Source organism: Eremothecium gossypii, chromosome VII (genome assembly GCF_000091025.4).
Source record: "Eremothecium gossypii ATCC 10895 chromosome VII, complete sequence".
In the NCBI taxonomy this organism is placed as follows: domain Eukaryota; kingdom Fungi; phylum Ascomycota; class Saccharomycetes; order Saccharomycetales; family Saccharomycetaceae; genus Eremothecium; species Eremothecium gossypii.
In genome coordinates, this window is record NC_005788.4 from 327,899 (window position 1) to 341,329 (window position 13,431).

Sequence of the window (13,431 nt, forward strand, 5' to 3'; positions counted from 1 at the left end):
CACACAGCAGGGCAAGGACTCGGCACGATAGGCGGAGCTAGAGCCAATAATAAGTTGGTCGATCGCAGAAGGGAACTAGACAATGGCTGGTGAGCCTTGGAGTATTGATCCGACAGCGCTACTGCACACGCATAGCAATACGGGCGGGGATGCGAACGCACGGCAAGGCGAGCGGGTGAGCTTGAACCTGGATTACGCGGCGAAGGACGCGGTGGGCGAGCTGGGACTGGCCGTGGAGGCTGAGTCGGAGTACTTCGAGCTGGGGACGGAAAACTACGAGGACATCGACGAGTTCTTGACGCAGGAGCTGCGGGATCTGGATATCCCGGTAGCCCCGGCGCCGGGGGGATGTGCGGGCCTAGTGGAGCCCCCAGCTTGCTATCCGAAACGGCCCGAGGAGGAGGACGTGGGTATTTTTGCCAGCGCGTTGGACTGGACAGCGCTGGAACACGTTGGATCCGATTCGCGAACCGAGCCCGAGCAGTGCGTGGACCGCAGAACAGGCCGGCGGACCCCTAGTGGTACAGCAATATTCGGATTCTCGAGACACAACAAGACCTTAAACATAGGAGCTGGAGGAATTGCGGGCGACGATCCGGAGCGAGGAGAGTTGCTCGACGTGAAGGAGAAGCAGAGCCTGCCAGCCATGAGCAGCTTGATCATCAAGCAGCAGGAGGAGTTGGGCTTGGCACTGGAGCGCCAGAAGGAAATGAATCGGCAGCTGGAGGAGCAACTAAAGATCACGCAACTTCAGCAGAAGCAGCTTCAGGCGGTGCTCAACCAACAGGAGTCTGCCGGCCGGAAGCTGGGAGGAAACACATCGATCATGACGCCATTGCATCACCCTCAAGAATATGATAGCGTTCTGCTTGCATCAGCTTCCAGGTCGGGTGGTTACACTTTTCCAATCCTAAGCGAGGAAGAAGAAGATGATGACAAAGAGCCGCCAGATACCGTCCTGACCGGCTCGCGTGCAACTTTGAATGGGTCTCCCCGGAAACAGTACTTGCCGTTGCAGGAGACCGGTGCGTTGGATACACTCGGTGCTGTTTCTCCTCGCGGCACTGCTATGGATAAATTACCGCCGAAGACTGTGCCTCCAATTTCAATTGAGAGACCGTTGAAGCTCTTTCCCACGGGAGTGCAGCAACAGCAGCACCATCAACAGCAACAGCAGCAACAGCAACAGCAGCAACAGCAACAGCAACAGCAGCAGCAACATGGTAAACAGCCATGCCTTATCAGACAAACATTTACAGTGGGATCCATTGATTCGGGACTGGGAGATCAAAGTCCACTAAGCCCCCGCCACCAATTGGTCGCTTCATCGCCAAAACTTGCATACGAATCATCGGTCACCCCTGTCTTGCACCGGAACTCCAAATCCTTGTCTTCTACCCCGTCTACTGTCTTCGTCCCAGCTGAACCTGAATCTGAACTTTCAATCACTTCTGGCAAGTTACAACGTCCTACAACGATTGGTCTCGGGTTACACTATCATGATTCTCAACAACCTCTGGTACAGACAACAAATCGACCAGTTTCTATGGGAATGCTCCCCAGTTATAAAAGTAAAGCATTTAGTGGTAAGGAATCGCTTTCGCCTCCAGGATATCCTCAGAAATATCGCTTCCAGCAAACCCCGCTCCGGGATTCGCCGCAACGTGTAATGCCTATAGGTTCCGGGCGGAGTTCAGGATCGTATCCAATGAACCCAAACCTATTTGAAATGATGAAGTCTCCACAACTGAGACCGCCAGGTGGCGCCTACTATACCCATTGTCGAACAAGGTCGGACTCCACCGAATATGCAGAAGATAGGGTCCCAGAATTTGTGCATGCAAAGAGTCCATCACCAATTCTCCTCTCCCAAGAGAAATTTGATAAGACGCATCAATTCCATGGTGTTTCGGGCACTCTAGGAGGTAGTGTAATGAATGGGGTGGGATGCAAGAAAGTCTTTGATGGACACCGTCCGCCAGGTCAATATATGGGGCAATCTTCCATATACAGCCCCGAACGCTCGTCGCCAATGAAGAAGGCGAGTAACTTGCCGCAAGGTGAAATTGACCAGTACATAAAGAAGCTCCAGGATAAGACTTTCCAATGCTTATATCCGGAATGCGGCAAGCTTTTTAACAGGCGTTATAATATTCGATCGCACATCCAGACGCATTTGGAGGATAGACCGTTCCGTTGCGACCACGAGGGCTGCACGAAGGCATTTGTCCGCAACCACGACCTGATAAGACATAAAAAAACACACGCAGAAAAAACGTTTACTTGCCCATGCGGCAAGAAATTCAGTCGTGAAGATGCGTTGCTCACTCACCGGACCAGAATGATATGCGTGGGCGGCAAAAAATTTGATAATATCGTAATCAAGAAGTCCCCGAGGAAGCGTGGCAGACCTAAGAAAGAAGGCAGTAGTGCACATAACAGCCCGGTAAAAGATGTTCTTGCAAGAGATTACTCCGGCACTGTCACTCTCAAAATGGAGAAACAGCTTCAGAAGGAGCCAGTTAATCCTGACCTACTGCAGGTTCCAGGTTCCACTCCCAAAGCAAAAATTACTATGACCCCAGTCGCACTACGTGGATTTATAACAAGTCCGTAGAAAGTATTTCCTGTTAGCCAGTATTCTAGGATATTGTTGATTTTTGATAAATGATACGTAAACGAACCCCAAGACAGCCAAGACAGCCACAGCCTACTTATGATAAGTAGAAACAATAGCGCTGTCACAGATGACGACAATTGACTTTACGTAAGTACCTCCCCCATTACGTATACTGTCTAGTCGAGCAGCACATCTATGCCAGTAAGGTAGATATCATTGAGAATCTTAATGGACACCAGCACTGCCAAATTAATGGTGCATGCAATTTGCCAATCTAGTTACTCCCGATGAAAGCAACATTATTACAAATCTCTAAATCAGTGCAAGAATTCCCTATTGATGACTTTTTTTGAAGTGGTAACTCTTTCTGGAGTAATGGGGTGCAAATATTCAACTATATATATATAGATAGATAGATAGATAGATAGATATGTAGATATTTACCTAATAGCTTACTGATTCTTATGCAAGTATGTACCAGGCTCAGTAGGCTCACTAGACTCATAGCACTGTGCTATAAAGGATGTTCGACTTCTAAATCTCGGACCTTTTTGCTTTATATAAAAATTATTATTTTTTACATTAAAAAGTTGGGAAGAGACGCTTCTTTGAGTGGACTTTCTCCTTCGCTAATTGATCATATTCATCGTTGAAATCGTAGTTATGGTTAACGTTCCAGTGGTTCCTTACGAATTTCAGACCCTGGATATTGAAGCCAAGGTCATCGACATGAGAGCGCAGTGCGGCCCTCAGTTGATCTTTCACTCTATTGATTTGCATTTTCAACTCTTCATTTTTCTGCGAAACGAGCTCCTTATGGTTGGATCGCACAACAAAGATCAGGATTTTGCACAGCAATGGTAGCTGTTTGTGCAAGATAACATCATTCTTGATTGCAATGTCAATAAACTTCAGAAACTTCAGAACATATGAGAAGGGAAGGACTAGGAGAGCATCCTCTAGCTGAGATGGTTTGATTTTCGACAATGTTTCCATCACGTAGGCCTCGGGTGTCTTATCCAGGGCGGCAAGGATAGCATTAGTTTGTGGTTTCGTAGGCTGGTCGCCTAATTTTTTATTCCACAATTTCATTTGCTGTTCATATTTCTCCCATGCATCAATTTCAGTTATGCCCAAATCCAAAGCTTCCATGAGCCTTTCACCAGCTTTTAAGGACTCAATAGTTTGCTTATGCACTTCAGTGGACTCGACACCCGCAGTTTCATCTCCATTATTGGAGATAAAAGCATCATCACCGGAGCCGCCCTCTAGGGAAGTCAATAGAGTTTTTTCATATTGCTCTTCCAATTCTTTTTCCCTCTCTTCTTCTAGGAAAACTTGATCTTCAGTTTCTTCCCAAACCCTAATACTACGATCATGGGAAACAGACACGACAGCCTGGCCATCGCTTGATACTGCAAGGGCCCACACCTCACCTTGGTGCCCATATAGCTTCTGGATACAGTCAAAGCTATTGCCGTCCCAGTACTTTACCGTTCCATCTTTACTGCAACTAAAGAAATTATGACTTTCAGGTAGAAATTTGACGTTCATGATAGAGTCCTGGTGTGCAAACAACGATTTATGACAGTCACCAAAATCTAGGCCCCATATCTTAATGTTTTTGTCTGCAGATGATGTGATAATCAGTTTTGAGTCATGAGAAATATCCATAGAAAGAACAGGAAGTTTGTGACCATATAAACTTAAGAAGAACTTCATTGAATCCAAAAAGAATACCTTCACAGTGTTGTCTAACAAAGAGACAGCCAAAAACCTGTCTTCTGGGGAAATCTTGACACACAAAAGATCCTCTCCGAGGTCAAGAGTTGTGTCATGAATTAACTTCATTTTAGGAACAAACTTGTCTAGGGTTCCCGCTACTAGTTCCTGCTCGACTTTGAAATCCCAAAATTTGACAGTCTTGTCTGCGGACGCAGTCACTAGCCTCTTCCCATCACTAGTTAGGTCTAAAGACCAGATTGCAGCGGTGTGTGCCTCTTCAATATTTTCTAGCATAGTAGAAGATGCGAGATCAAATAGCTGAAGTTGGCCCGCTCTTGTACCCAGAATAACCAAGGCGCCACCTGGTAAAAACTTACAGCATAAAGCATAGCCACAGTCAAGATTGCGGATACAAGTTTTAGTCTTGATGTTCCAGACCTTTAGGTTTCCATTTGAAGCAGTTGCTAGTAGCTTATCATCGCTACTGATGTCTGCAGCACGTAGATCAGTCCTATGGCCCGGCGATTCGATACTATGCAATTTGATCGCAGTAGGCTGGAGCGGTTCCTTCTTTTTGTATGGGATTGAGTAGTACTCTATAGTGTTGTTTGCAGTCGTGATCACCAGTTCCAATTTAGATGGGGTACAGACCGTCCATGAAGATGCTTTTAGCTTAAATAGGGACCTTACGAGTTGGAAAGGATGCAAAAGTAAGTTCGCATACGAGTTACGGAAGCTTTCTTGAATTTCCTCATCACTCATACCTTTTTCCTTGAATCTTTTCTCTCTCTTTTTCAGCGCCTTCGCTATCTCTGTTTCGGATCTAATTCTAAATATCTCCATAGTTTTGTCGGAATTCAGCGAGTAGAAGAAAGTTGTCCCATCTGCCACTGTAGTAAAGCTTAATTCGGTGCACCTCTGTTTGCTTTGTTTTTCGTAACTTCCCTTTTCAAGCAGCATACTGCCATTGGGTCTTTCGAGGTCTAGTTCCCAAAGTTTTATCTCAGACTCTGCATTTGCAGTTATGACCATATTGTCTTTGACTGCAAGAGACCAGCATTCTCCTGTATGGGCCATATGAGTCTCCACACATTGGTGAACCTTCATGTCCCACAATTTGATCAACCCATCCTTAGACACACTAATCAGCCAGTCATCATTCTCACACCATATACCAGTAATTGCATCCTTGTGAGACCGCAATTTACACAGCCCTGTCTCGGCCACAAGATCCCATAAGATTATGGTGGCGTCACGCGAACCCGATATTAGCCTGGTCCCAGTCTGGTCAAATCTTAGAATTGTTATAGCAGAGCTGTGGCTGTGGAAAACGATCAGCACGGTCTGTGTTTGCATATCCCAAATTTTGATCGTACCATCCGCATATCCCACCGCTAAGATGAAAGTCTCCTCGTGATATTGCAAGTAGGTCGCTTCTGCTGGTTTTTCTGCCTTAGTATCAATCGCTCCAGGCGGTAGACCATCCCGCATAGTTTTGAGAAGTTCGCCAGTCTTGATTTCCCAGCATTTGACCTCTTCGAGAGCGCCGGTGATTACTTGGCCCGGTGAATTTTTCGCCTGAGACGGTAACCACACACAGTTGCTGTTTGCGGTAACCACGCCAAACACATCTGCCTGTTCAAAACGCTGGTATGACTTAACCATGGCGCCCTTTCCCTCAATATGTCTTCTACTAGCACTAAATATCCTCTGCTCGAGATGCGATGAGCTTCAAAATTTTTACAGATAATAATCAAAAAAGAAACGCGCAAATATTTATCACGTGATAGATACTACAAGATGCCACATTTAAAGATTGCTTGCTGTATGATTAAGTTGATACGGTATACTATATTAATTACCAGTTGTTTATTTCTTGTTTGATTCAGTTGCGACAGCTGCTGCGTTTGCCGAGCCTGTGGTCACATTGGCCGTTGTAGCTGGCGCAAGTTTCGCCGCCCTTGCAGAAGAGATTCCCTGTAACTTCTGGCTATATGCGGGTGTAGGGTTCCACTTCTTGGTACTTCTAATCTCGTCTGCAGCATAACCCGGTATTCTAATGTTCCAGTTTCTTTCTAAATGCAATTGAATGTCTCTTACGTCTAGGTTATCAGATTTCCTGTGTTTAGCGAGCCTGCAAGCAAAACTGGTCACGTTCGTGATGAAGTCGTCGGCTAAGTCTAAAAGCAATTCTTCGACATCGCCGTCTACGGTGGTCTCACCATCACCATCGTCGATGCCCACTGTCTTGACTAGTTCCCGGAGCTTCCTCTTCGACATGACACGCTCACTATCAACCTCGTAGGGAGGAAGTTTTGTCATGACGGGCATAGTCAGAGCGGACGCATTCATTGCACTACCGCTCGTTATTGTTGGCCTGTTGGAGCGGTACGACACCGAAGTCGTAGTGAGAGGTGTTATATTTTCCGGTATTGGGATAGACGGGTTAGGTTGCTTGAAGATGACTGGTCTCGCTGTGCCGCTATTGTTCTGGTTCGCAGCCGCATTTACAGGAGTCACCTGTGCAGGATATCTGTTTGCCCCGCTATTCGGCCGCTGCATTTGTTGGCGCTGCGATTGAGGCGTGGCAGCGCTGCTTCCTGTTGGTGCAGCATTCGCAGCTGCAGGAGTGGCAGCACTCGCTGCGCCTATGTTTGCCCCTAGCTGGGTGTTAGCCGGCGAGTTCGTCGTGCCGGTGTTCCCAGCGCTGGCCCGCTGCTGCTGGCTAGTGGCCTGTAGGAACTTCTTCAAGTTGACGTTCGTGGCCGCACACTCGATATAAAACTTCTTCTTATCCTCCTGGAACTTTTTAGGAAGCGCCTGGAACTGGGTATTCAGCCCTGTCAGCTTTGTGAGTAGCTCGTTCTTCTTTGTCTCCAGCTGCTTCACCGTCATCGGCTCTCCCTGCCGGTTCTTGATCTCCGTGTCAAGCACCTCGATGTTCTTTTTCAGAAACTCATATTCCCCCGTGATATTCTTCACGCTCTCGTTGAACGTCTGCGTAAGCTTTTCGTAGGCCTCGCGCTGCTGCGGCGTCAACAGCATTTTGATGTTGCTCGCTACTGAAGACGTCGGCCGCGGCGCTGTCGCCTGACCCGTCCCAGCCGCCGCCAATTGCCCAGCCGGTGCCGGATTCCGCACCTGGAACGCCTGCTGCGCCTGCTGCCGGTGGTACGTCTCGTAGATCGCCTTGATGTTCGACGCCTTCTTCAGCAGCTCGAGACCCTCCGGCGTCCGCACCCCTACCTGCTGCGCTTCGCTTACAAGCGTCCGGAACTTGTAAGCCAGTTGCCGCATGGATGACGGCGTTAACTGCGGAACCTGGCCGTTGCCCTGTTGATTGTTGCTCGACATGTTCTCCTTTCGTGTTTGCCCTATATCTCTAGCACTATTTTTCCTGCTCTGACCGCTCCACAGAGAGACCAATAAATATAATACAATAAACCTTGTGCTAAACCCTTCTGACCTGAAGCAACGCGCTTGCCAACCCGACAACCTCTTCTCTCCTGTGCTTACAGCTTCGTGTGACCTCATCCAGGTGGTTAGTTGACGTCCACTAACAAATTTCAAGGAAGGGCACGTTCGGTAGCGGGCCGGGTAACCATATTCAACGTAGATAATGATACATAAGTGGCGGGACAGCACGGCGATGAGCAGCGCTCTACGGGCGCAATTACAGCTGGTTGCGGCCCTTGACCCACTCGTAGTACTCGTCGATTACCAGAGGCCAGGACGCCAGTTCGTTGTAGTGTTCCAGGAGCTCTGTGTCGTCCGGGAAGCGCTGCGCGAAGCGCGGAAACATGTCCCAGGTATCGCGGCTAACGCTGTGGTCGCCCGCGCGCAGGAACTCGAACCAGGAGCGCAGGCGCGGGGCGGGTACAGTGACGGCATAGGTGTGGTCCAGGAAGAACAGCGACCAGTACGCAATCGCGGTCTCCACGGACAGACGACGGCCGCCGGCGTCCAGCCCGAGGCCGAAGGTGTAGGCGTACAGCGCGCGGAAGTAGGCTGCGTCGGTGCGCAAGCGCAGCTCTAGCGCGTCCACAGCCGCGCGCATGTCCGGCAGCGAGCTGCAGCCCAGTCCGTGCCACGTCGACAGGAACTGGAAGCGCGAGATGTCCGCCGTAAGCTCCTCGACCTTCAGCAGGCGCGCCAGGCACAGTGTCGCGACGTCCTCGAGTTGGAACCCCAGATCGCCCACGTAGCGCACCAGCGCCTCCGTGTCCATCGCGCCGCCCGCAGCGTAGCGCTCAAAAGTGGCCACCAGCTCCGCGCTGTACTGCTCCGCGCGCCCGCCGCCCCCGCTCTGCGTGTAGAAGTCGTCCAGTGCGTGGTCCAGCGACCAATGGTTGCGCTCGAGGTATGTCTCTGCGGCCGCGCTCGTCGCGCTGGTCACCGCCAGGAACTCCCTGATCAGTTCTCTTTGGCGTGCATTGCTCTGCTGTCGTTAGTCGCTGCTCGTGCTTCCGCCCCGCCCCTATCGACATACCATTCTGCTCTGCGCGGTGTCTTGCGACCTGTCTCACTGCGCTCCACTCTTGACAGCGCGGAGTGTCGAGCCTGTAGGCCCCTTCGTTGGCAGCATCAGTGTCTGCCCTGTGTATTCGTACGAACTCCCGCAGCTTGCGGCTGTCGCAGACATCCGCTGGCAGGGCACGGGTGCCTGGGAGTACGCCAGCCCTCCATCTTCCAAGTCGTACGAACAGTTAGCAGATGGGCAGCGGTCTAGTAGTGGGCCTGGCGGCGGTACTGTGTATCGACGTCGGCATGTCGGGCCAACAAAAAGGTGTGCAGCGCATGTCGTGCTGCTGCCCAGCACGCAACACAAGCAGGACATAGCATATGATGTATTCGCAGGAAGCTGTAGGCTGCCAACAGCAGGTGGTTGATGCGGTGTGTACATGGGACCCGAGCTTGAAGGATGAGATAGAGGCGGTGCTAGAGTGGATGGACCCGAATGACGACCACAATAACCACCAGATGCGGCCGCCGAGCCTGCGGATCAAGAACAGCATCCGGCTGCTCCGGTTGGGGGAGCAGGCGCCAGGGACGACGGTTGGGCTGCTCCGGCAGTGCGCAGTGTCGCAGATGCGGCAGCACTTTTTCCGACACTGGGAGCGCTTGGAGCAGTACACAGACATGGTGAAGTTGGAGAGGTACTACGAGTTCCCGCTCCGGTACGTGGCGGTGTTTACGGAGGATGAGGTTGCAGCAGAGCTCGTGGGGCTTCGGAAGTACTTGTTGAACGGGAACCCGGGGTTCCGGGCGAACATGGAGGCGCGGATCCGGGCGCTGATCCTCCAGGACGACGACTTCGAGACGGCCGCGCGGCTCTACAAGTGGATCGTGCAGGGGCTGGGGCACCCGATGGTGAAGTTTGTGATTGAGGTGCTCACGCAGAAGATCGCGCTCTTCTGCCGTAACCGGATGGACGGCAACGTGGACCAACGCTATCTGATCATGGAGGTATTTAACAGTTTCATTGCGCGCTGCTGGGCGCAGTTCATCCAGCTACTCCAGTTCCCGACCGCGGACGACCCCGAGCTCAACAACCTCATCTACCGTTGCTTCGAGAAGAAGTTTATTGAGCTCAAAACGCAGGAGCTCTTTCATCAGATCATCCCGAAGTTCCCGATGTCCAAGCCGGCGCTCTTGGAGATGAAGAGCGTGATTAAGGGCGACACGGCCGAGTTGGACCGGCTTGTCGCCCAGATATACAACGACTTTCACAAGGAGCTTTTGGTTCCGAGCGTGACGACAGTCGAGATACTTTTGTACTACGTCAAGACGATCAAGTGCCTCATGGTAGTGGATCCGACCGGTCGCTCCATGAACCGCTTCACCTCGAAGTTAAAGCCCAAGATCAAGGAGCGCTCCGATTTGATCATCTCGGTGCTCTGTGCGATCCTGGAGCTCGACAGCGACGAGATACATGAGGTTATCTCCAAGAATACGTTGACCGAGAACCCCCAGCTTCTCAGCCAGCTCTCAAAGGAGCTCAAGAACAGCACTGCTCTAACATTCCACTCCATGAGCACGAGCAAGGGCAAAGCAGCAATCTACTCTGTGGCGTTCGAGCGGCAGGACCAGCTCGTGAAACAGTTTTTGGAATGGACCCCGGAGCCCGGTCCCTTCACCGCCGACGATGCCAAGGCCCTCAACAGCGACGACGATGGCGCCGAGACGCTCGAGTTGCCGAAGGACGTGCTCGAGGTGGTTTTCCAGGTTTTTGACTCCCCGGAGGTCTTGATCAACGAGTTCATCCAGCTTGTCACCAACCACATGCTCCAGATGGACGGGTACGTGCTCAACGCCAAGTGGTCGCAACTGTTGAAGACCGTCATGAAGAAGTATTTTAAGAACAACAAGCAGGTGTTGAAGTCGATGTGCGAGGAGTCCAACCTTGTCAACGTCTTTGTCATGTGGAGCGATCTCGAGAAAAGCGCCACCTTCCAGACGTGGAGCACCAAGCTACAGCTCGTGCCGCCCAACGTCTACCCCAAAATCATCTCCTACTTGTACTGGAAGATCGGCCGCCGCAGCCCCTACGGCGACTACGCCGTCGCCCCCGGCCTTGCTGCCATCTTCGACCAGATGGAGAAGGCCTTCGAGACACGCTCCCCGGGCCGGAAGTTGCGTTTCCAAAAGGACCAGGGTTCCGTCGACCTCCAGCTTGTCTTCGAAGACGGCCGCCACTGGTCCAGCCGCGTCTCGCTCCCAAAGTATACCGTCATTGACCTTTTCCAGCGACAGGCCTGCCCGTTGTCTGTCACCGACATTGCCGCGCACACCAACATGTCCCCCCGCCTCGTAGAGGACATAATTCAGTTCTGGTGCCACGAGCACGTGCTCCATCTCAACAAGAATGACCTCTACGAGATCCTTGAGAACCACAACTCCGCCATTGCCTCGCGCCAGTCCCAGGCGTCAGTCCCGGCCTTCCATCCAGTGTCCAGCGCCTACGCCACGTAACTACTGCGAGATATACACCCACACACCTAAATAATTCTACGGCCTGGTCTTGGACGCCAGTCTATTCTGTTACGTAGACGTGCCCGCCTTCGAAAGCATTACATTCTCAAACGATGTTCCATACAACAGGCGTTTCTGTCGAGGCACTGCGGGTGGTGTCGCTATAAAGTGATGTGCCGCCTTAGCAGGTTACGGACGACCCGCCGGAATGCGTGGGCTACATACACCCTGCCGCGGTGCTGTTGAAGGGGCTGTGAACAGGGACCAAAAAAAGCAATGCGCCGTTAGCAAATGACACGCGGAGGAAAGTTGTTGCAGAGGCGCATGTTCCAGTCGGATTTCCTCAAGATGACGTTCAGATAGCAATGCTCCAAGGATTATGCAGATTGCGGCAAGGCCACTGGAAAAATATGTAGCTAGTATATATAACATTGATAGTCGGCAAACGACAAGAGGCGCAAGCGCGTACAAGAGGCAAGGAAAGAAGACGCCATGATAGCACAAATTGCTGCCTTGGGCGCGGTACTCGCGACCAACGTGGCATGCGCTAGCCTGGTGGAGCGGGAAGAAGCCGCGCAATTCGTCCGGATGGACTTCGACAAGAAGCGAGGCCCATCCTTCAGCGAGGCGTGGAGTGGGCGGGCAGCGGTGCCGAGGCTCGCCAAGCGGAACGACTGGGTCGACATTGAGATTGACAACCAGCAGATGTTCTATTCTGTGAACTTGAGCATCGGGACGCCACCGCAGGAGGTGCGGGTGCTCATGGACACGGGGTCCAGTGACCTCTGGGTGGTCGGAGCTGGGGTGCGGTGCGGTCCGAACAACTACCCCAACCCGAATCAGCTTAACTGCTACGAACACGGCTCGTTTGACACGTCGCGGTCCTCTACGTGGAAGGACAACAACACTCAATTTCACATACGCTACGGCGACTCCACATACGCTCACGGGACGTGGGGCACGGATCGGCTAGACCTCGGGCAGGCTAATGTCGACGGATTAACGTTTGCCGTGGCCCATGCTTCCAACTCGAGCGTGGCGGTGTTGGGGATCGGCCTACCAGCGATGGAGACGACCATGTCCTCCCAACAATTCGGGTACCAGTACGACAACTTGCCAATGGTTTTGAAGCGCAACAATGTGATCAAGAAAACTGTATACTCTATGTTCATCAATGAGCTGAATGCCAAGACAGGTTCGGTGTTGTTCGGAGCTGTGGACCACAGCAAGTACAAGGGCACGCTGAATACGGTGCCGCTTGTAAATGCAAATTACAGGCGCCGCGTTAACAAGCCTGTCGAACTACATGTTACCCTCGCGGCCATCGGCCTTCACACCGGCCGTGACGAGGACAAGGTCCAAACCCTACTGGGCTCCAAGGTGCCCGCCCTTCTAGACTCGGGCACCACGCTCACCTACTTCCCGATGCAGCTGGCGGACCGGCTCGCTCGCGCGGCCGGTGCAAGGTGGCACAGCGAAGAAGTTGGCTACATCGTCGACTGCAACAGCCGCCGGCTCCATCAGACAGCATACATCTACGACTTCGGGGGCTTCCAAATCCGCAGCCCGCTCTCTGACTATAGCATGATGACCAATGTGCGTGGGACCTGTCGCTTCGGTATCATGCCACACAGTAGCGACTACGTCATTCTCGGTGACGTCTTTTTGACCAGAGCCTACGTGGTCTTCGACCTCGAGGCCCTCGAAGTCTCCATGGCCCAGGCCAACTACGAAGGCGGCAAGGAGCAGATAGAGGTCATTGCTGGTGCCGTGCCCCGCGCCGTGCGCGCACCCGGCTACAATGATCCCTGGAAGGCCTATACGCCCCTAGTCTTCAACGGCGAGTTTGGCAATTTAACTGCAACGGCTTCCGACAGCAGCTCTGGCTCTGTCGGTAGCCGCAGCAATTCGGCCTTAACCCTCACCCCCCCGTCGCTCTCGGTGATGCTCTTTGCTGCTTCATTATTAGGTGCCGCCACACGTATTATATAACACTGTGCACCGCAATTGCAAATCGCGATTCCCATTGGCCACTCATTAGACCATTATGTCCGCACGCTCGAGCAAGGATTATGTAAACATGTAGCACGTTACTAGTGACAAGTAGCTATGCC

The 13,431-nt window shown here is 51.9% G+C and overlaps 6 protein-coding genes across 6 annotated transcripts; 3 read left to right on the top strand and 3 right to left on the bottom strand.

Moving 5' to 3' along the window:
- Positions 1-82: 82 nt before the first annotated feature.
- Positions 83-2,617, top strand: AGOS_AGL197W (C2H2-type zinc finger protein; the record flags this gene model as incomplete). The annotated part of the gene is made up of 1 exon (NM_211532.2): positions 83-2,617. One exon carries the CDS (start codon positions 83-85, stop codon positions 2,615-2,617), a length of 2,535 nt encoding a protein of 844 aa, NP_986470.1.
- A 585-nt stretch (positions 2,618-3,202) lies between these two features.
- On the bottom strand, positions 3,203-6,010 carry DIP2 (snoRNA-binding rRNA-processing protein DIP2; the record flags this gene model as incomplete). Its single annotated transcript, NM_211533.2, has 1 exon — positions 3,203-6,010. One exon carries the CDS (start codon positions 6,008-6,010, stop codon positions 3,203-3,205), a length of 2,808 nt encoding a protein of 935 aa, NP_986471.2.
- Positions 6,011-6,214: 204 nt separating this feature from the next.
- TAF12 (Taf12p) lies at positions 6,215-7,879 on the bottom strand (the record flags this gene model as incomplete). Its single annotated transcript, NM_211534.1, has 1 exon — positions 6,215-7,879. The coding sequence occupies one exon, from the start codon at positions 7,877-7,879 to the stop codon at positions 6,215-6,217; it is 1,665 nt and encodes a 554-aa protein (NP_986472.1).
- A 139-nt stretch (positions 7,880-8,018) lies between these two features.
- On the bottom strand, positions 8,019-8,837 carry DCN1 (NEDD8 ligase DCN1; the record flags this gene model as incomplete). The annotated part of the gene is made up of 2 exons (NM_211535.2): positions 8,019-8,783; positions 8,835-8,837. The coding sequence occupies 2 exons, from the start codon at positions 8,835-8,837 to the stop codon at positions 8,019-8,021; spliced, it is 768 nt and encodes a 255-aa protein (NP_986473.2).
- Positions 8,838-9,187: 350 nt separating this feature from the next.
- APC2 (anaphase promoting complex subunit 2) lies at positions 9,188-11,317 on the top strand (the record flags this gene model as incomplete). Its single annotated transcript, NM_211536.1, has 1 exon — positions 9,188-11,317. One exon carries the CDS (start codon positions 9,188-9,190, stop codon positions 11,315-11,317), a length of 2,130 nt encoding a protein of 709 aa, NP_986474.1.
- A 492-nt stretch (positions 11,318-11,809) lies between these two features.
- AGOS_AGL192W (pepsin-like aspartic protease) lies at positions 11,810-13,309 on the top strand (the record flags this gene model as incomplete). Its single annotated transcript, NM_211537.2, has 1 exon — positions 11,810-13,309. One exon carries the CDS (start codon positions 11,810-11,812, stop codon positions 13,307-13,309), a length of 1,500 nt encoding a protein of 499 aa, NP_986475.2.
- Between the last annotated feature and the right edge of the window lie 122 nt (positions 13,310-13,431).